The 20,564-nt window shown below is 42.4% G+C and overlaps 1 protein-coding gene across 1 annotated transcript in view; it reads right to left on the bottom strand.

The window, feature by feature from the left end:
* Positions 1 to 20,564, bottom strand: part of HYDIN (HYDIN axonemal central pair apparatus protein) — a 422,362-nt gene that overhangs the window by 175,685 nt on the left and 226,113 nt on the right. Inside the window, exons 32-36 of the mRNA XM_070952742.1 lie at positions 18,071 to 18,207; positions 17,292 to 17,419; positions 15,893 to 16,084; positions 15,088 to 15,234; positions 5,027 to 5,266 (exon numbers count right to left, since the gene is read on the bottom strand). Of these exons, the coding sequence (XP_070808843.1) occupies positions 5,027 to 5,266; positions 15,088 to 15,234; positions 15,893 to 16,084; positions 17,292 to 17,419; positions 18,071 to 18,207 (844 nt within the window). The remainder of the gene's footprint in view (positions 1 to 5,026; positions 5,267 to 15,087; positions 15,235 to 15,892; positions 16,085 to 17,291; positions 17,420 to 18,070; positions 18,208 to 20,564) is intronic.

The raw sequence follows: 20,564 nt of genomic DNA, 5'->3' as shown, positions 1-20,564 counted from the left end.
GTATGCGCAGGGAAAAAGAGTGCCGCCATCCACCGGAGCCTGTAGCAACACCGCCCCAATCGCCACGTTGGACGCGTCCGTCTCCACCACGAACGGACGGTGTGGATTGGGGTGCCTCAGGACTGGCTCCGTGAGGAAGGCCTGCTTGAAGACCTCGAAGGCCTGCTGCTGCGGGGGCCCCCACTGGAACGGGACCTTCTTCCGAAGGAGCTGGGTCAACGGCAAGGTCAGGGTGGCGAAGCCCGGGATGAAGGTCCGATAGTAGTTGGCGAATCCCAACAGACGCTGGACGTCCTTCACCCGACGCGGGGGTTCCCAACTGCGCAAGGCCTCCACCTTGTGCGGGTCCATCGCAATGCCCTCGGGGGTGATGATGTGCCCGAGGAACTCTATGGAAGTCTGGAAGAAGTAGCATTTCTCCAACTTCGCATAGAGCTGGTGCTCCCGCAGGCGCTGCAGGACCTGGCGGACATGCTGGAGGTGACTTTCCGGGGTCCGGGAATAGATCAAAATGTCATCCAAGTAGATCACCACGAACCGATCCAGCATGTCCCGGAACACATCGTTCATCAAGTGCTGGAAGACCGCGGGGGCGTTGGTCAACCCGAACGGCATGACGGTATACTCGAAGTGTCCGTACCGCGTGTCGAACGCCGTCTTCCACTCGTCCCCCTCTCTCACGCGCACCAGGTTGTAAGCCCCTCGGAGATCGAGCTTAGTGAAGATCGAGGCCTCCCGCAACCTCTCCATCAGCTCCGGGATCAGCGGCAGGGGGTAGCGATTTCGCACTGTGATGGCATTCAAGCGCCGGTAGTCGCAACACAGGCGCAAGTCCCCCGTCTTCTTTTTAACGAAGAGGACCGGGGCCGAGAGCGGGGAGGTCGAAGGCCGGATGAATCCACGGGCCAGGTTCTTTTCCAGAAAGTCCCGTAAGGCGGCCAGCTCGGGCTCCGACTGTTGTGGCCCCGCCCTCTGAGCCTGTCCCATCGGAGGAAGAAAGCTCCGAGCATGAGGAAGAGGAGTCAGCCAGGCCTCCCTCTCCAGGCCCCTCCCCTCTGGCATTGTCTCAAGTGCCGGCTGAGGGAGAGGAAACAGCTGATTCGAGTCAAAGTGATAATGAAACATCATTCCTGGACGCACGCCTCCGAAGGCGTGATAAACGTTTGCAGCAGCTTGGGAGGCGTGCTAGGGATTAGAACTGAGTCACTGGACCACACCCCAGAGACTATATAATAGAGGGTAGTGGTCAAAGGATCCTTGTGACGAACAAAGCAAAACCTTGGAGTCACTAAAGCCTCGTCCGGAACTGCTGGGAGGAATATTATTTCTGTTTGGACTTTCTTGAACGTTCGTATCTTATCTGTCTGTTTGTGAAAATAAAGACCCTTGGCAGACGGTGTGTCTATCGCTGCCAAGTCGGAGATAAGACCTGGGTGCGTTCCAAAGTGTTTCCTTAACCCTCGACTGGCTGTGTGGGTGTGTGTGTGGGTACGGGGACAGATCACCGACATGGAGTACAGGCGTCCCGATGGCAGGGGCGCGTTGGGCATTAGGTCCACCGCACAGTCGTAGGGTCGGTGCGGGGGCAAGCGGTCCGCCTCCTTCTCGCTGAACACGTCGGCGAAGGGCGTCAGCTCCGGAGGCAAGGAGACATTTGGGGCAGAGACGTCCTGGCCGGCGCAGGTGTGGCGAAGGTGGTCGACACACTGCAGGCTCGGGAACGAGATGGCGTTTCTCGACCACGCCACCTGAGGGTCGTGCGCCCGAAGCCAGGCCATCCCCAGGACCAAGGGAAAGTGCAGATCCGCCGTTACGTAAAACTGGATCGCCTCCTCGTGGTTTCCAATGGCGAGGCGCAAGGGCTGGGTAGCGGTTTTGATGGGCCCTGCCACGAGTTCCCGCCCATCTATAGTTTCAACCCTCAACGGAGGGTCCACTGGAACCAAGGGGACTTTGTAATGGGCCACAAAGTCCTGGTCCATAAAGTTCGTGGTGGCCCCCGAGTCCACCAGCGCGTGCGCTTGGAGCCCCTCCGACCGGTTAGCCAACAACACCCGGGTGTTCAAAATCAGGTGCCGAGGGGGCTCACAGTCCACAGCCGCCGACTCCGGCGGGGCATGGTCACGTGCCTGACCCAGAGTTTCCCCTAGGCCAGGCCTGGCCCGTTTCCCGGCTGGTCACGCCGAGACTCCGGAACAGGCTTGAGCGGTCCACTCCGCTTCCGGGGACACGAGGCGGCAAAATGTCCCGCCTCGCCGCAATAGAGGCACAACCCCCCTTGATGTCTCCGCATCCGCTCCTGGGCCGTCAGTTGAGGTCTGGCTGCTCTGAGCTCCATGGGCTCCTCAGCCGTCGCCACAAAACGCTGTGCGGTCCGGAGCGCTGTCGGTGCGAAACGCGGGGGTGCCGACGCTGTCGATGGTTCCGGAAGAGCCTGACGGGGCCGTCGCCGTTGCAAGCGGGCGTCGATGCGCAGGCATTGGGTCACCAGCGCGTCAAGGGTCGGTGGCGCCTCCACACGAACCAGCTCATCCTGCATCTCATCGGAAAGGCCGTCCTGGAAGGCGTCCATCAGAGCCACCTCATTCCAAGCCGAATCCTGGCCTAGCAGTCGGAACTCTGCAATATAGTCCTGCAGGGGGCGCTTGCCTTGGCGGAGGTCCTTGATGCGCCTCGCTGCCGTCTGCACCCGGAGGGGATCCTCAAACATGGTGCGCAGGTGTTGTAAAAAGCCCTGAAAGTCCAGGAGCAAGGGGCTATCTTGCAACAACAGGGGCGTGGCCCATCGGGCGGCAGTGCCAGAGAGGGAGCTGATAACAAATGCCACCCGAGCCCGGTCATCCGGAAAATCCTCCGGCCTCATCGCCATAAACAGTTGGCATTGTCCCAAGAAAGCCGGAAACATCTCCTGCTGCCCAGAAAACCTATCTGGCACGTTCACTGGGCATCTCGGACGGGGAGGGGGAGGAGGGGGAGCTGCAGGAGCATTTCCCAAAGCAAGTTGGGCAGTTAGCTGTGCTACTTGCTGTTGCAGAAGCTGATTGGCCTCCAGCATCTGCTGTATCTGCTGCTGCAGCTGTTGGTCCATCGTGGGTTAACGATGGAGTATGTGGTGACGAACAAGATGATCTGTCCCCGTCCCCACACACACACAACACAGCCAGCCGAGGGTTAAGGAAACACTTTGGAACGCACCCAGTTCTTATCTCCCTCTTGGCAGCGATAGACACACCGTCTGCCAAGGGACTTTATTTTCACAAACAGACAGATAAGATACGAACGTTCAAGAAAGTCCAAACAGAAATAATATTCCTCCCAGCAGTTCCGGACGAGGCTTTAGTGACTGTCCAAGGTTTTGCTTTGTTCGTCACAAGGATCCTTTGACCACTACCCTCTATTATATAGTCTCTGGGGTGTGGTCCAGTGACTCAGTTCTAATCCCTAGCATGCCTCCTAAGCTGCTGCAAACGTTTATCACGCCTTCAGAGGCGTGCGTCCAGGAATGATGTTTCATTATCACTTTGATTCGAATCAGCTGTCTCCTCTCCCTCGACCGGCACTTGAGACAATGCCAGAGGGGAGGGGCCTAGAGAGGGAGGCCTGGCTGACTCCTCTTCCTCATGCTCGGAGCTTTCTTCCTCCGATGGGACAGGCTCAGAGGGCGGGGCCACAACACACTTCTCCAAATTCTTCTATTTTTTGGAACAAATTAGGTATAGATTCCATAGGATTTTCTATCAAAAACACTAGGTCATCAGCAAAGGCCTGAGCTTTGTATTCTTCTCTATTGATCCTTAAACCTTCAATTCCTTGATCTTCTCTAATTTTTTTCAACAGGATTTCCAATTATAGAATATATAGTAAGGGGGAAAGTGGACAGCCTTGTCTGACTCCTTTTGTTATATTAAATTTGTCTGTTATATCATTATTCATAATTATCCTTGCTGATTGCTTGGTATAGATTTCTGCTATAATTTTCCCAAATTTTTCCCCAATTTGCATATTTTGTAATTGTTCAATCATAAATTTCCAATTTTGATTATCGAAGGCCTTTTGGGCGTCAAGAAAAACCAACGCTGCCTGCTTCTCCGGGTGTGATTCATAATATTCTAGAGCATTAAGTACTATTCTCATGTTGTTCTTTATTTGGCGTCCCGGCAGAAATCCATTTTGGTCTGGGTGTATATATGTATTTAATACTGATTTAATCCTTTCGGCCAAGATTGCTGCAAATATTTTGTAATTGGCATTCAATAATGAAATAGGTCTATAGTTTTGTATTAACTGGAGATCTGTATCTTCTTTTGGAATGATTGTTATTATGGCTTCTGTCCATGAATTTGGTATTTTGGCTTTCTCCATAGCTTCATTATATAATCGCAACATATTCTCTCCCAATACTTCTTGCATTGTTTTATATATTTCTACTGGTAGCCCGTCGGGTCCCGGTGTTTTATTGTTTTTTTGCTTTTTCAGTACTTCATCTAATTCTAATTTGGTTATTGGCCTATTGAGAGTTATTCTTTATTCTTCTGTGATTTTTGGCATTCCTGATTTCCCTATGTACCGTTTTATCTTGTCTTCCTCTATTTTCCCCTGATTATATAAATTCGCATAAAATTTCTTAATAATTTCTTTTTTGGCTTCTTTACTATGTTGAATTTCTCCTTTATCGTCTTTCAATTGGTATATCGTTCTTTTTTTCTGTTCTTTTTTCAGTTTATAGGCTAGTCATCTGCCCGTTTTATTTGCGTGTTCGAAATAATTTTGTTTCGTCATTTTTATTTTTTGGGCTAGTTCTATTTGGTTTATCAAATTCAATTTATGCTTAATCATTTCCCATTCTTCTCTTATTGTTTTGTTCTGGGGCTTTTCCTGGAGTTTTTGTTCTATTTGTTTTAGGTCTTTCTCTAAATTATCTAATTGTTTTTTCTTCTCTTTATTCTTTTTCCTCGTATATGCTATTACTAGGATTATTTATTCAATAAATACTTTGGGTTATTCTTAACTGGCACAGAAAGCTCACCCGCTCTTCTAGAAGATACTGCTGATCAAATTCTAAGGAGTAGAACTCAATAGGGAAGCTGCAGGGGTTCTTCACTACCACTTCAGCTTCATCCCCAACACCATAGGGAAGGAGAGGCCCCAGTTCAAGGAGGGAGGGGCTGAATTCAAGACGTGGCTCCAGACCTTGTCCAGAGACATTCAGCAGCAGTTGCTGAGTGCTCTGCGAAATGCTCAAGATCAGGACACTGTGGTATAATTTCTAGAATGTAAAAAATAATATCATTTTATTACAAATAAGAACAGATAAAAAGGCCCCCAAATCATCTAAACCCAGCAGCCTCCCAGCTTTAGTTGGTAGTATTTGTTCAACTCAGAACAGCAGGACAGATTTGGGTTCTGTCCTATTGAACAGAAATACAAAGAGTTAACCCAAAAGATTTGCTTTCTATCTGGACTATTGGTATGTAATCAGTGTCTGGCCAGTCACTTTGGGGTATCGTTCCCTTCATAGCGCTTGACCTCAGAATGGGGACCCCAGCTGCTCTTCCATATAAAGCCAATTTAAGAGCAGGAATGGCATGTGGGAAGAATCCTGGCAGGGAAGGTGAGGAAATATCCAGGCACGATGCCTCCTTAATAAATCTACTTTGCAGACTGACTGGTTGGCATCGCAGCGGGACAGATATGGGATAGCGGAGCTCCACGGAGCTTCACGAAACCCAACCTATATCTGCCTGCCAGGAGACCCTACGGAGCCAAAGGCACCCTGAAGAAAGGAAGGTGAAGAAAGGAGGGCCGCTTTGTAGATCACGAGAAAACAGCAGTTTCCTCGTTTGATTCAAAGAAACCCTCCAGGTCGGCAGCAGAGACAACGGCCATTTTGGCAACACCAAAGCTGTGACAACCATGATAAAAAGATTATGAGTTGGAGCGATTTGTGACAGAGGATTGAAACTGGGTGAGATGACTTTCAACTTCTATATTAGAGACTTAAAGCCAAATAAAAACATTTGTCCAAAACTAAGAAAGCGGTGATTTAATACACAGAGAAAGATTATGCCCAAAAGTGAAACAAATTTTTGATTCTAAAGCTTTAAAATACAGAAAGTCTGGACTGGAACTGATAGTAGTATGAAAAATGACTTAAATCACTGTTTGATTATTGAAAGAAATCGTCTAAAGAAAAAGGAATCTTGGGTTTTTTTCCCTTGAATTTTTTTTCTGACAGTCAGCTGTTTAATGCTGGAACCTTGAGCAGGGGTGTCACCTACTGGCGAAAGAAGATACTACACTAGAACACAGTGGGAAATGAATGACCTTGACAGTGAGGATTAAGTGATAATATAAGAAAAATAAAGAGAACAAAGGAAATAATGAAAGGCAAATAACACCTGGAGGGCCTTTTAATTTTGGTTCCATATCTACTGCTGTTTTGGCAGCTTGGAAGTACTGAGTGAGCCTTTTTTTCGCAAAGTTTTTTATTTTTATTTTTTATCCACATATTTAAATGTACAGTCTTTTGTCCATCATTAATCATTATTCATTCATCTTATTTTTTAGCTTCCATTTGCTAATTAGTTGTTTGGGTCTGCTCTTCTACCATCTCCTTTTATTTTAATACAACCTTTCCTTTTCTTCTTTCCTTCTCTCTCCTCTTCTATCTCTTTCTACTTTCCTCATTACTCCTCTCCTTCCCTTTTCTACTTCCTCTCCTCTCTCCCCTCTCCTCTCTTCTTCCTCCCTTTCTTGCCCTCTCTCCTACTCTTCTTTTCCTCTTCTTTCTTCCCCTCCTTTTCCCATTCTTCTTTTCTTCCCTTCTCTTCTCACCTCCCAACTCCCTTCCTTCCTCCTCTCTACTCCTCTCCCCTTTTCCACTCCCTTGTTGTTTCCTTTTTCAATTCAATCTGAGATGGTATTCGAGCAGCCCCGATTTCTATTCACATACATCTTCATTTCAAATTTCTTTTTTTACTTTATAATTATATCTCTTCTTACATTCCTGTACATTATTAATCAATCCATGTATCATCTGGGTATAACATTTTTGTGCCATCATCTTCATAATTTATCATCATTTCTTAATACATACATTTGTCTTTCCTTTTTCATTAAATTTTATGTACAACTTATTCATCCCAAAGTTCTTATCTTTACCATGTTTATTGTCTATACTCACTTTCTATCCATTGATAAAATTTCCCCCATATGTTATAATACTCCGTCTCTTCTTTCCCTTTAATTGCCAATGTCAACCTATTCATTTCTGCACATTCCAATATGTTCTTAATTACCTCTCCCTTTGTAGGAATTTTTTCTGCTTTCCAATTTTGTACAAATACAATTCTTGCTACATTGTTACATGTATTATCAATATATGTGTTCTTTGTTGTACTTCTCTGAAAGAATGCCCAACAGGAACAATTCTGGTTTTAAGTCAGTATGTTGCTGTGTCATTTTCTCTAGCCATATTCTAATTTTTGCCCAATAGTTTCTTGCTTCTGCACATGTCCACCACATATGATAATACGATCCTGGTATCTGATGGCATTTCCAACATTTAGCTGATTTATCTTTAAACATTTTTGCCAATCTTTCTGGTGGCATGTGCCATCTATAAAACATTTTATACAGGTTCTCTTTATATAGGAGCCTGAGTGGTGTAGGAGGCTAATGCCTCCTACTAAGGCAGCATTTAACATCCAGCCGCCTGCAATTACTGCGAGTTCAATTCTCACCAGGCTCAAGGTCGACTCAGCCTTCCATCTTTTCTAAGGTGGGTAAAATGACGACTCGGTTTGTGGGGGCAATAAGCTGACTTTGTATAAAATATACAAAAGTATGAAGGCTATTGCTTAACGCATTGTAAGCTGCCCTGAGTCTCCAGAGAAGGGCGGCATATAAAAATAAATAAATAAATAAATAAATAAATAAATAAATAAATAAATAAATAAATAAATGAATGAATGCTGTGGCCATTGTTAATTTATAATTTCTTTCCCATGGTTGCTGCCATTTATCTAGCTCAATAGTATAGCCAAATTTTTTTGCCCATGCTATCATTGTTTCTTTGACCTGTTCTTCTTCTAACTTCACTTCAAGTAAATAACTATTCAATTTCCTAATCATTTTCCCCTCAGTTCCTGTGAGTATCTCATCCAATACTGTCATTTCTAAGTAAAAACCATATAGCTTTGCATCTTTTTCATATCTCGATTGTATTTGCAGCTGAGTATACCACTCCATTTCAATCCCTTGTTCATCTAATTCTTGTTTCATTTTCAATTCCCCTGTTGCTGATAACATATCTTTATATCTTATAATATTTCTCATATTAATACGATTTGGATGTACAAATGCTTCCATTGTTGAAAGCCATGTTGGTATTTTCAAATAATGTTTCTCTCTAATTCTTTCCCATACTAATAATGCATTCCTCACATAGTGCCTTTGAAAATAGCTATGCATCTTGTTCTTCCCATACCATAAAAAAGCGTGCCAACCCAGTTGTAGATCATGCCCCTCCAAAGTTAATAATCTTGTGTTTCTCAACACAATCCATTCTTTTATCCAAGATAATGCTGCTGCTTGATAATATAGTTCCCAGTTTGATAATCCAAATCCTCCTCTTAGTCTTGCATCTTGTAACATTTTCATATTAATTCTTGCTTTTTTCCCCTGCCATATAAATTTCAATATCATTTTATTCAAGTTTTCAAAATATTTCTTTTCCAATTTTATTGGTATTGTCTGAAATAAGAACAACAGTCTGGGTAATATATTCATCTTAATTACTGCTATTCTTCCCATTAATGATAGTTGCAATTTTTCCCACTTTCCCAAATCTGTTTCGATTTGCCCTTTCAACTTATAATAATTATCTTCTTTGATCATTGCACACTTTGCTGTTAATTGTATTCCCAAAAACCTTACTTTTTTAGTAATCTGAATGTCTAATTTCTCCATTAATTCTCTTTTCTGTTTCTCTGTGATGTTTTTCACCAATATCTTTGTTATTTTCAATCCTGCCACTTCTCCATATCCCTCTATTTGTTCTATCAGTTTGAGTCCTACTTCTAACGGCTCCTCTAGAATAAACACTAAATCATCAGCAAATGCTTGTAATTTATGCTCTTCTTTTTTAATTTGTGTCCCTTTTATCTCCTCATTTTGTCTTATATTTCTATTTAACATCTCTAATGTCAACACAAATAATAATGGTGATAGAGGACATCCTTGCCTTGTTCCTTTCATAATATTTACTTTCTCTGTCATATCTCCATTTATTATTATTTTTGCAAATTGTTTGTTATAGATTGTCTCAATCATCTTTATTAATCTCCCCCCAAAGTCCATAGTCTGTAATTGTTTTGTCATGAATTTCTAATTCACATTATCAAAAGCTTTTTGCGCATCTAGAAACATCAATGCCATTTGTTTTTCTTCGTATGCTTCATAATATTCTTAAATATTCAGAATCATTAAATATTCAGAATCATTCTCATATTGTCTCTAATTTGTCTTTTTAGTAGAAAGCCATTTTGATCTACATGTACAAAATCATTCAACAACCTCTTCAGTCTATTCGCCATTATTGATGCAAATATTTTATAATCCGCATTTAACAAAGAGATCGGTCTATAGTTTTTAATTTGTTGTAAATCTATCCTCCTTCGGTATAAGAGTAATATACGCCTCCATCCACGAGTCAGGTATTTTTGCATTTACTAAAAGGTCATTAAGGTCACATCATATTGCTGTGCACATTATAAGCCGCCCTGAGTCTTCGGAGAAGGGCGGCATATAAATCAAATTAAAAAAAAAAAAAAAAAAAAACACTTCCAGCATCATATTACTAAGCACATCCTGAAAAATTTTATACAATTCTGCTGGTAACCCATCTGGACCTGGTGTTTTGCCATTCTTCTGTCCATCATCGTTATTCTTCCCTCTAAGGCCTCCTTATATTCTTCTGGTATTTTTGGTAAATTAGACATTTCTAAATATTGTATAATCTTCTCTTCTGATACTGTCTCTTGCTCATAGAGTTTCTTATAATATTTCTGTACCACTTTTTTCTTCTCCTCATTTTGGTAACACATCTGTCCTCCCTCATCTATTAGTTGATCAATTAGTTTTTTCTCCTTCTCCCTTTTCATTTTATATGCCAACCATCTACCTGGCTTATTAGCATTTTCAAAAAAGTTTTGTTTAGACATCTTTATTTGATAAGCTAAGTCTTCTTTTTCAATTAAGTTCATTTCATGTTTTTTCAAATCCATTTGGTTTTTAATCCTCTTTGCGTGTTTTTTTGTAATCCCATCTCCAGTTCCTTGTATTGTTCTTCCAATTTTTTCTGTGTTTGTTTTTTCTTTTTATTTCTTTTTCCCAAATAGGTCATTGCCAACCCTCGAATATATGCTTTAACTGCATCCCACACATTTTGCAATGAGGTGTCTTCCTTTCTGTTTTCCTTAAAAAAGTAACCTAATTCTTTCTTTACAGATTGTTGAAACTCTTTTTCATTTAATATTGTTTGATTCAATGTCCATCTTAATCTCTTTCTTTATCCCTTCCATATAGTTATAATTGGATTATGATCCACCCAAATACTTGTTTCAATGCTTATATCTTGTACATTAGCTAATAAGTTGATTGACATCCACATAATGTCTATTCTGGACCATGACTTGTGTCTATTTGAATAAAAAGTATACTGCTTTTCTTTCAAATGTCTTTCTCTTCAAACATCTTTGATGCCTATTTCTTCTACCATTGTGAAACATGCCTTTGGGAGCGTTTTTCTAGGTTTCTTATTAACTTTTGTCATTTTGTAGTCCCAATCTACTTCTCTTATCGCGTTGAAGTCTCCCATTATGCAAATACTGTCATACTCAAATTCTATTATTTTCCTGGGCAATTTTCCATAGAATTCTTCTTGTTTATCATTTGGTACATATATCACCACCAACAATATTTGTTTATAGTTCATTGTTACTTCCACCATTAAAATCCTCCCTTCTTCATCAGCATATATTTGTTTAGTTTCTAGTCTCTTTTTAATGTATAATACTATGCCTCTTTTACTTTGATATGTCAATGCAGTAAACAAATCACCCAATTTTGGATACTCCCATAATTTTTTGTGTTGCTTTCTAATATGAATCTCTTGTAGGCATACAATGTCCATTTTTAGTTTCCCCAATTTATTAAGAGTTCTTTTCCTTTTTATCACCAAATTCAAACCATTAATATTTATTGATATTGCTTTGGTTTCTTCTTCCATGTTTTACTTGTTTATAGTTTTTGTTGATCTTGTCGTTCTTATCTCTCTTTGATCCTTGGGCTCTTTTGACCTTGCCCCCTCTCTTATTGCCTTTTCTTGTTCTTTTATCGTCTCTCTTTTTTGATCTTTTTCTTTCACCGCTTCATCTTGGACTTTAGCTTCTTTTTCCTCTCTCAATCTTTGCTCTTCTTGGGGCCCCAAATATTGGTCATAAAATAATTCCACTTTCTCTATTGAGTCCAGTCTATGTCTTTGCGCTTGCTAGTAAACCAATATTCCTCCTGGTATTAACCTTCTGAAATTTACTCCTTTTTGGATCAAAGGTTTTGGCAAAAATTGGTATTCTCTCCTCAGGTCTCTCACTCTCCTGGGTATCTGTTTCAACACCACAATCTCTCTGTCCTTGTATTTTATTGGAGTATTTCTTGCTACCTGTAATATTTCTGTTTTTATTGCTTTCCTGGTAAATCTTACATGCACCTCTCTTGGCAGTTTATTTCTCATTGCATATCAAGTATGCACTGTATATCTCATCAATCCCATTTAATATCTTTTCCTTGGTTTCCTCCACCACTTCCGCCAGTATCTCCATATCTCTAGCCTCCGTATCTCTAGTTAGTGTCTCTAACCCTAACCCTCCACTTTCTGTATTCTTTCTTCATTCTTTCTCATCATCACCTTTCCTTCTTTAAGCTCTCCTTCTACCTTCTCCATTCTTTCTTTAAAGTCATCATGAAAAATCTGTATCATATTTTTTAGTTCCAATTGCATGGCCATAGTATCCAGTGTCCTCTGCACTGCAGGGCTTGAAGCTGGTGTTGTGGAAGGTAACTGCATTGTTGCCTTCTTCATCTTGTCCTGTCTTGTCTACTATAATCCACTGAATTTATAATCCAAATACGATTTAAATTTATCCAAATACCTAATCCACCCCGTTGAATGGATTGGTTAAAAATCAAAATCAAAAAGCTCCATCACACCCAAAAACACATAGCAAAAGGCCAAAAGGGAATAAAAAGGGGGGGGAAAGAAGAAGAAAAAACCAAAGACTTCTGATTCTTCAGGTTCTTCTTACCTTAATCCAATTTTTTTATATATCATCAAAGTTCAAACACTCAAAAAACCAACCAGCCAAAAAAAGGAAAAGAAAAAAGGGAAAAAAAGATACAAAACTCAATCCAATCAATGGAAATAATTCAAGAGAAAAAAAAGGGGAAAAAAAGGAAAAGGAATCACTAAAAATGGTCAAATCCTAAGCCAAAAGAGAGGAAGAAAAAAAGCAAAAAAAGCAAAAGAAAACCACCACCAGAAAAAAAAAAAAAGATTCCCAAACAAGGCTGTTTATATTGTCTCATTTGTCTTGTTCTTATTTCTGTTTCAAAAGCTTCAAAAGGCACACTATTTCAACTTCTGTTAGGGCTATCTATCTCAGTATGCAGCTCTTGCCAGATACAGCTGTTTCTTATCAGTCCAATCAAGGCCAGTCCTCTCAGTCAGTTTATTTGAAACCATGTCTTTTTATTTGTGTCTCTAGATGGTGCTGTAAACCACTTTCACTCAGAAGAAAAGAAAAAGTGAGGGGAAAAATAGTAGGAAAAGTTTTATAACTAATTCTTTCAATAATTTCCACTCAATCTCATTCCTTTAGGATAAATCCACAAATCCAAAATTTACAAATATTCAATCAGGCTTCCTGTTCTTATTTTCTTGTTCTCCAAAGTAATTTTGTTACTTCATTCAATTCATTTCTTCCGCTTGGGTCAATCCACTTTCTTCACCGCTAAACAGCTGAGGGTAGAGAGCTGACACACACACCCCACTCTCCCCTCTTCTCTTTGCACCCTTCACTTTCCTTCAAGTTGTTTCCCGTGGTTTATGAAAAAGAAACTTCAAATCAGAAAGCAAAAAGAAAAATCGGCTTCTCACCCAGATGAATCCACATCTGTTGCTTCTCCGGTCCCGCTGTGACCGCCCCAGCTTTGTTGCGGCTCATTTAATGGCCGCTTTCTAGATTGTCTGGTTGAAAGGCTACTTCTGACTAACCAGGGAATTGCGATTCCCCTGCATTAGCCAGTCCATGCCTTTCTTGCTCACCGTCCCTCCGAGACAGTTTTTGGTCAATAAAGACCCCAAACGACTTTGATATCAATGTTTTCTCGGATGCATCTGAGAAAAGCATTGTGCCACCGTGACGCTGGTCACGTCTCCTCTGAGTGAGTCTTTTGAAGATTTCTAAGGCAAGTTGGATTAAAATTAATAAGAAGCATCTTTGAAATTGAATATTTGATTCTGTGGATTAAAGACATTTGGGGAAATTTGGTGGGCCAATCTGGATTATTAAGACTATTTGAACATTCTAGGAGGCGAAAAGGAAAGAAGAAAGAAGAAAAATTAAACAAGACTTAAAAATTTGGGAAATTTGGAGAGTGTACATTGGAAATTCTAAGGACTATAAATTTAGGAGATTTTGAGGAACAGTTCCGGGACTGTGTAAATTCTATTAACATTGATGTTTTTGGGTGTTTCTGGGCAATTGGGATATTGGAATCTTGGTGGAATATTGAATTACTATTAACTCATTAAAAGAGTATAAGATGTTTCAACAGGGGAAAACAAATATGATTTATAAAGAAATATTATTGATGTTTCAATGCATTCAGGAAGATAAGACAAGAAATCATAGGGAGGTGATAGAATTGATGCAGAATAAAGATGTGAGACTAGAAAACCCTCAGCAAATGATAATAAAAGATGAACAAAAAATTTAGAAAATAGAGGAGAAACCAGAAGGAGTTCAAAACATAGAAGAAAATAAAGAGAAAGTTCTCTTAAAAATGATGAAAGAACTACGGATGGGTACTCTAGAGATCCAGTTGTGACTAGGTGTCTAGGTGTTGTGGCAGATGAAATACTAAAATTAAATAAATGTAATATAAGGAGCTACAAGGTCCCAAGGGAGAAGTATGAAAGATTTACCAAAAAGTCAATAAGAATTGAAATTCTAAAAAGGGCAAGAGATGATCGATAGATATAGAATACTTCATTATTATTATAGTTGTTGTTGTCGCTGCTGCTGCTGCTACTGTTATTGTTATCATTTTATTATAAATAAAAAGAGCAACATATTCAATATCCATGTAAACAGTGTGTTGTCTGGTTACAATTGCTTTGAACAATACTCCACATTATAATAGTGATAATATTCTCTAGCAGTAATCTTATAGTAACAGTGCTTTTCCTTCATAATATTAATACATATTAATTTATTAATACTAATTAGAATAAATAAATTAAATTAATCAACCGTAATGATAAAATTAATCTTTCTCTTATACTTCTAAAAGTTCTAACTTTTAGATATAGAATACTTCTTAATAGGGTGGCTATTCTATTAAGAGTTAGAAAAAAGAGGTAGAAGTTAGAAAATAGTATTGTTTACTGATCTAGATACATATAAGTAGCTATAATACATCATAACTACTATATATATACAAATGTTAGAAGTTGAAAGATTATGATTATGTATATCTAATAATAATAATAATAATAATAATAATAATAATAATAATAATAATAATAATAATAATAAAATATATCAACCCAGACAATACTTTGTCCACCAAGTACCTATGGATGTTAAAAAAAAACTATAAATAAAATTATAAAAAAATAAAAAGATCTACTTTGCATGAGGAATTGAATTGTTCGATGAAGCCCTGCCTTTCTTTGCCATCTCTACTCTTCCTGAAAATGCTTCAGATACTTGTTGTGCTCTAAACAGCTTTCTTATTTCGTACCTCTTCTCTTGGGGCAAACTTGACCTGCACGTTGAGCCGCTCTCCGGGAGCCAGGATCCCATACGGGGGAATCATCTCAAAGACATGGGGCTTCACCTTGTGTTCACGCATTTTCCGGCGCAAGGTCATCGGCATGTGCTTATCCACCTGAACTTACAACAAACAATGAAGTCATGAGCAGAGTTTGCCTCTTTATGCCATTCTGAAGAATCCTTGTGAAGGACAGCATACCATGGAGGACGAGAATTATTGCCTCAGCCCACACCAAACTTTTGACTGAGTTTCTAGAAACACCTTTAAAGTGTCCTTGGAAGTAGGGTGGGTTTCCCATCCATATGAATAAGGATGAAAGGTTTTTCTTTTGCAGGCAGGTGAGGCTAATAGAGGTTTCAAGAGAAACAATAATTCAACACCATCTTCTTCACTGCACAGACATATTCCTGATACATAGTATGTGATTAAAAATTTATCGAGGATAGGGTCATTAGGCTGTGTGGGGTTTTATTTTGCATTTTGAAGGATTTGCATGGGACAAAACAGAATCAAGAGTTGTGTAATCAAGTCTCTGTGGCAAATCTTTTGCAATTTATCTTATTAAATTTATATGAAAACAAGAATTTTGTTTTTCACTTCTAAACATTTTCCTGAATGTTACACAGATCAAAAGGGCTCAGCCCAAGAACCAAAACTGCACACCTTTCAAGCAGCTTAACTTCCATTCCACACCAAATTCCTACAGATCAAGCTGCTTTTCAAGATGCAATCAGAGAAGAGCAAAGCAAGATCTATTTCAGTGTTGTGTTACCTTTTTCATTTGTTCATTGCTTGTGGCAAACCACTCGCATACGACCTGCAGCTGATTGTGAAGTTGGATGGTCTCCACCTGGCACTGTCCACACTGGACAGCAGAGAACTCCAGATTGTCACTGGACATGCAGAGAGATGGCATGATCACCGTGGCCCGAAGAGAGATGTGGAACGTGGGACCAGCCACAACCTGCAGTGAATCGTATCAAACCTTCCTGAGCATAATGCATGGTATATTTATTTATTTTATTTATTTATTTAATTTAATTTGTATACCGCCCTTCTCCAACAGGACTCAGGGCGGTGAACAGCCAAGATAAAACATAACATATAAAATTTAAAAGCAGTTTAATATGACTTCCATTCTCTCCCAGTCCCACCAACCCCCACCCTCAGAAATTCTGCATAGGTCAAATGCCCCAAGAGGTACATGGACACCACCTTCCCTGGGCCCTCTGGTCCTGATTAGAGAGTACAACTGGAAAAAGGAAATGAGAACAATCCAGGCACTTTAGGCTCCGAAGGACAGCCCCCATTGCTTACAGGCGATCACAGTCCTGGGGAGTCATCTCAACCACTGCTCCACTCCATCTTCTTGTAAGCAGGTGAGACTCCAGGGCAGCTTTAGGTTCCTTCCCACCAAGCAGGGGTGGCCTGGTTCACATATCCAAGCCAATTCAGCTATTAAAGGCACAGTCATTCTGCTCTTATCCAATGAAGAGTTTAGCTAGCTAACAGGATAAGCTGTTGGTTCTACAGGCGGGCTAACTAAATTCTTCAACTCTACTTGTCCAGCTCTCACATCACATCCCCTATCTTTTCCTTTTATGGGCAACACTAACTCATGCCAAGGGATGTCCAAATTACAATTGCACTATCAAAAACCCTACAAAGTAGATGATTGAAGTATAAACAGTAACTGTGCAGTTCTCTGGCATTGCCTCCCCCAACACGAAGGCCAGACCAGGGGTGAAATGCTACCGGTTCGCATCGGTTCAGGTGAACAACTCTGTATGTGTGTGTGTGCGTGCTTGTGTGTGCCTCTGCATGCGTGCGTGTGTTTAAAAGAAACTTGGTGGCGCAGCAGACTAAAGTGCTGTTAAGTAACACCAGCTGCCTGCAATTATTGCAAGTTCAAATCTCACCAGGCTCAAGGTTGACTCAGCCTTCCATCCTTTCGAGGTAGGTAAAATGAGGACCCGGTTTGTGGGAGCAATAAGCTGACTTTGTATAAAAAAAGAACACCGCTTAGGGGAGGGCGAAAGCCCTACTAAGCAGGTATATACAAAAGTATGAAGGCTATTGCTTAACGCATTGTAAGCCGCCCTGAGTCTCCGGAGAAGGGCGGCATATAAATCGAACCAAATAAATAAATAAATAAATAAACTTCGAAGCACCTTGATGGGCAACAGCACTTCTGTCTCTCCAAGGGCACAGCCAACACTCTGGGGATCAAACCATATTTCGAACGTCTCTGTCTCGCAGAAAGGTAGATTCTTCACCCGATCCAGTTCAGTGTTGAAACCTGACTCAGGATAACAGCAATAGGAACAGCTCTCACTACTTAAGAGAACAAACCACAATTGAACTCCATATATATTACATCTCCAAGGCATTCCTACGGTACAGAGGTGCTGGTTCCCCACTAACAACTGCAGAAGCGTAGATGGTAAGAAACAGATAGCCAAGTCCTACATGCTGAGCATTGCACAGAGCTTTTGCTTGACTGTGGCTTAATGTGACATGTGAACACAGTCATTAGGAACTGTAAGCAATAGTGACTGTCTGGGTGTGCACATCTACATATATATGTATGTATGCATGTGTATATTGAACAGACTGAACCAGGGCTTACCATTTGTGTATTTTATTTTTATTGGTGCTAAGCAGCAAGTTAGACCTGGCATTATTTTTGGTCAGTTGACTCATGTTGCAAACACCGATAAAAGTGAGCAAAGCTAGGAAGAGATCCTGAGAGATCCCCCCCTCCCTCATAGGAGATGACCAGCAATGGACAAAGCTACAATGTTTTGAACATATTAAAAAACTACGCTTGTCCAGTAAATATGGGAAGTTTCAATGTATTTTATTCCATTTTAATTGTTTGAGCCTTAAACCATTGTTTACTGTTTCAACATAGACTAGAAAAAAAAATGGAATGATGCCCTTCTTGTACCTGTGTCCCGTAGGTCCCGTCGATCTGCATGGAAGGAGACAGGGAAGTGGCCTGTGTTTGTGATCTTGATGATGTGAGTTCTGATGGTGCCCATGATTATGTAGCCAAAATCTAAGACATACTCAGGTAGCTGGGCTCTAAAAAAAAGTATAATGTGGATGATGTTGGCCTCCTCCGGGTCCCGTCAGCTAAACAATGTCGGCTGGCGGGTCCGCGGGGGAGGATTAGATTAGATTAGATTAGATTTATTGGACTTCTATACCGCCCTTCTCCCGAAGGACTCAGGGCGGTGTACAGCCGTATTAAAACACATATAGGTTTACAAAATTTAAAAACAATTTAAAACCGAATATATAAAAATTTGGCCCACAAAATTAAAAAACTAACATACACCCATTATAAAATTCATATTAGGCCAGCCCGGCTTGTTGGAACAAAAGGGTCTTCAGGGCACGGCGAAAGGTACTCAGGTCGGGGATCATACGAACCTCTAAGGGCAGCTCATTCCAGAGGGCTGATGCCCCCACACAGAAGGCTCTCCCCCTGGGTGTCACCAGTCGGCATTGTTTGGCCGATGGCACCCTGAGGAGCCCCTCTCTGTGGGAGCATATTGGCTGGTGGGAGGTTGTCGGTGGCAGAAGGCGGTCTCGTATATACCCCGGTCCTAAGCCATGGAGCGCTTTAAAGGTGGTGACCAACACCTTGAATCGCACCCGGAAGATCACCGGGAGCCAGTGCAGCTCGTGCAGGAGAGGTGTTACATGGGTGCGCCGAGTCGCCCCCATAATCACCTGCGCGGCCGCATTCTGGATCAGTTGGAGCCTCCGAGTGCTCTTCAAGGAGAGCCCCATGTAGAGAGTGTTACAGTAGTCCAGACGGGACGGGACGAGGGCATGAGTGACCGTGTGCAGGGCATCCCAGTCCAGAAAGGGACGCAACTGGTGTATCAGGCGAGCCTGATAAAAAGTTCCCCTGGCCATGCCGTCATATGATCTTCCAAAGACAGCCATGCATCCAGGAGAACACCCAAGTTGAGAGCCCTCTCTGAGGGGGCCCAGATCTCGCCCCCAATAGTCTGACTATGGAACCAGCTGACTACACTGGGACGCCGGGAACCACAGCCACTCGGTCTTGGAAGGATTGAGTCTAAGCCTGTTCCTCCCCATCCAGATCCGCACGGCCTCCAGGCACCGGGACATCACATCAACGGCATCATTGGGATGGTCCAGGGTGGAGATGTACAGCTGAGTGTCGTCAACGTACTGGTGGAACTTCACCCCAAAACCATGGATGATCTTGCCCAGTGGGTTCACATAAATGTTGAACAGAAGGGGCGAGAGGACTGACCCTTGCGGCACCCCACAAACAAGGCGCCTCGAGGTCGACCTCTGTCCCCCTGCCAACACAAACTGCGTACTGTTGAAGAGGAAGGAGGAGAACCACCGCAACACGGTGCCCCCCACTCCCAACCCCTCCAATCGTCGCAGCATGATACCATGGTCGATGGTATCAAAAGCCGCTGAGAGGTCTAATAGGACCAGGACAGAGGAACAACCCCTGTCCCGAGCCCTCCAGAGATCATCAACCAATGCGACCAATGCCATTTCCATGCTGTACCCTGGCCTGAAGCCCAACTGGAACAGATATAGATAGTCAGCTTCATCCAGGTACTGGGGAAGTTGTCGCACCACCACACTCTCGACAACCTTCGCAACAAAGCGAAGGTTGGAGACTGGACGATAGTTTGCTAGTACAGTCGGGTCCAGGGAAGGCTTCTTGAGGAGGGGCTTCACCACCGCCTCTTTCAGAGAGGGAGGGAAGAAACCCTCATTCAAAGAAGCATTAATAATCCCCTGGAGCCAGCTTGTGTAACCGCCCGGGAGGCCAGCACCAACCAGGAGGGACACGGGTCCAATAAACATGTGGCAGCGCTAAGCCTACCCAGAATCCTGTCCACGTCCTCAGGAGTCACAAGGTCAAACTCCTCCCAGATAACATTCTCAAGACCCACCTCTGTCACCCCATCCGAATCTACCCAATCAGAGGCCAGGCCTTCCCGAATCTGAGTGACTTTGTCATGCAGGAATTGCACAAAATCCTCAGCCCTGCCCTGCAAGGGGTCTTCCCTCGCTCCCAGATGAAGGAGGGAGCGGGTCACCCTAAACAGGGCTGCTGGGCGGTTCTCTGCAGACCCAATAAGAGTGGAAAAATAATTAGATTTTGCCACTTTTATCGCCACCAGGTAGATCTTAATATGAGACCTCACCAGTGTTCGGTCAGATTCGGAGCGGCTGGCCCTCCAGTCGCTCTCCAGGCGTCTTTTCTGGTGCTTCATCTCTCTCAGCTCCTCGGAGAACCAGGGAGCCAATTGAGATCGGCACCGGGTCAGAGGCCGCAAAGGCACGACACAGTCCAGAGCTCCAGCGGCCGCCCTATCCCAGGCAGCCGCCAGTTCTTCAGTCACGCCATGAGCCAGAGCCTCAGGGAATGTCCC

The sequence above is a fragment of the Pituophis catenifer genome, unplaced genomic scaffold (assembly GCF_029215685.1).
Source record: "Pituophis catenifer annectens isolate HBS135680 unplaced genomic scaffold, rPitCat1.0.hap2 SCAF_13, whole genome shotgun sequence".
Classification (NCBI taxonomy): domain Eukaryota; kingdom Metazoa; phylum Chordata; class Lepidosauria; order Squamata; family Colubridae; genus Pituophis; species Pituophis catenifer.
Note: the sequence above shows the minus strand (reverse complement) of the source record. Positions and strands in the feature narration are given on the sequence as shown.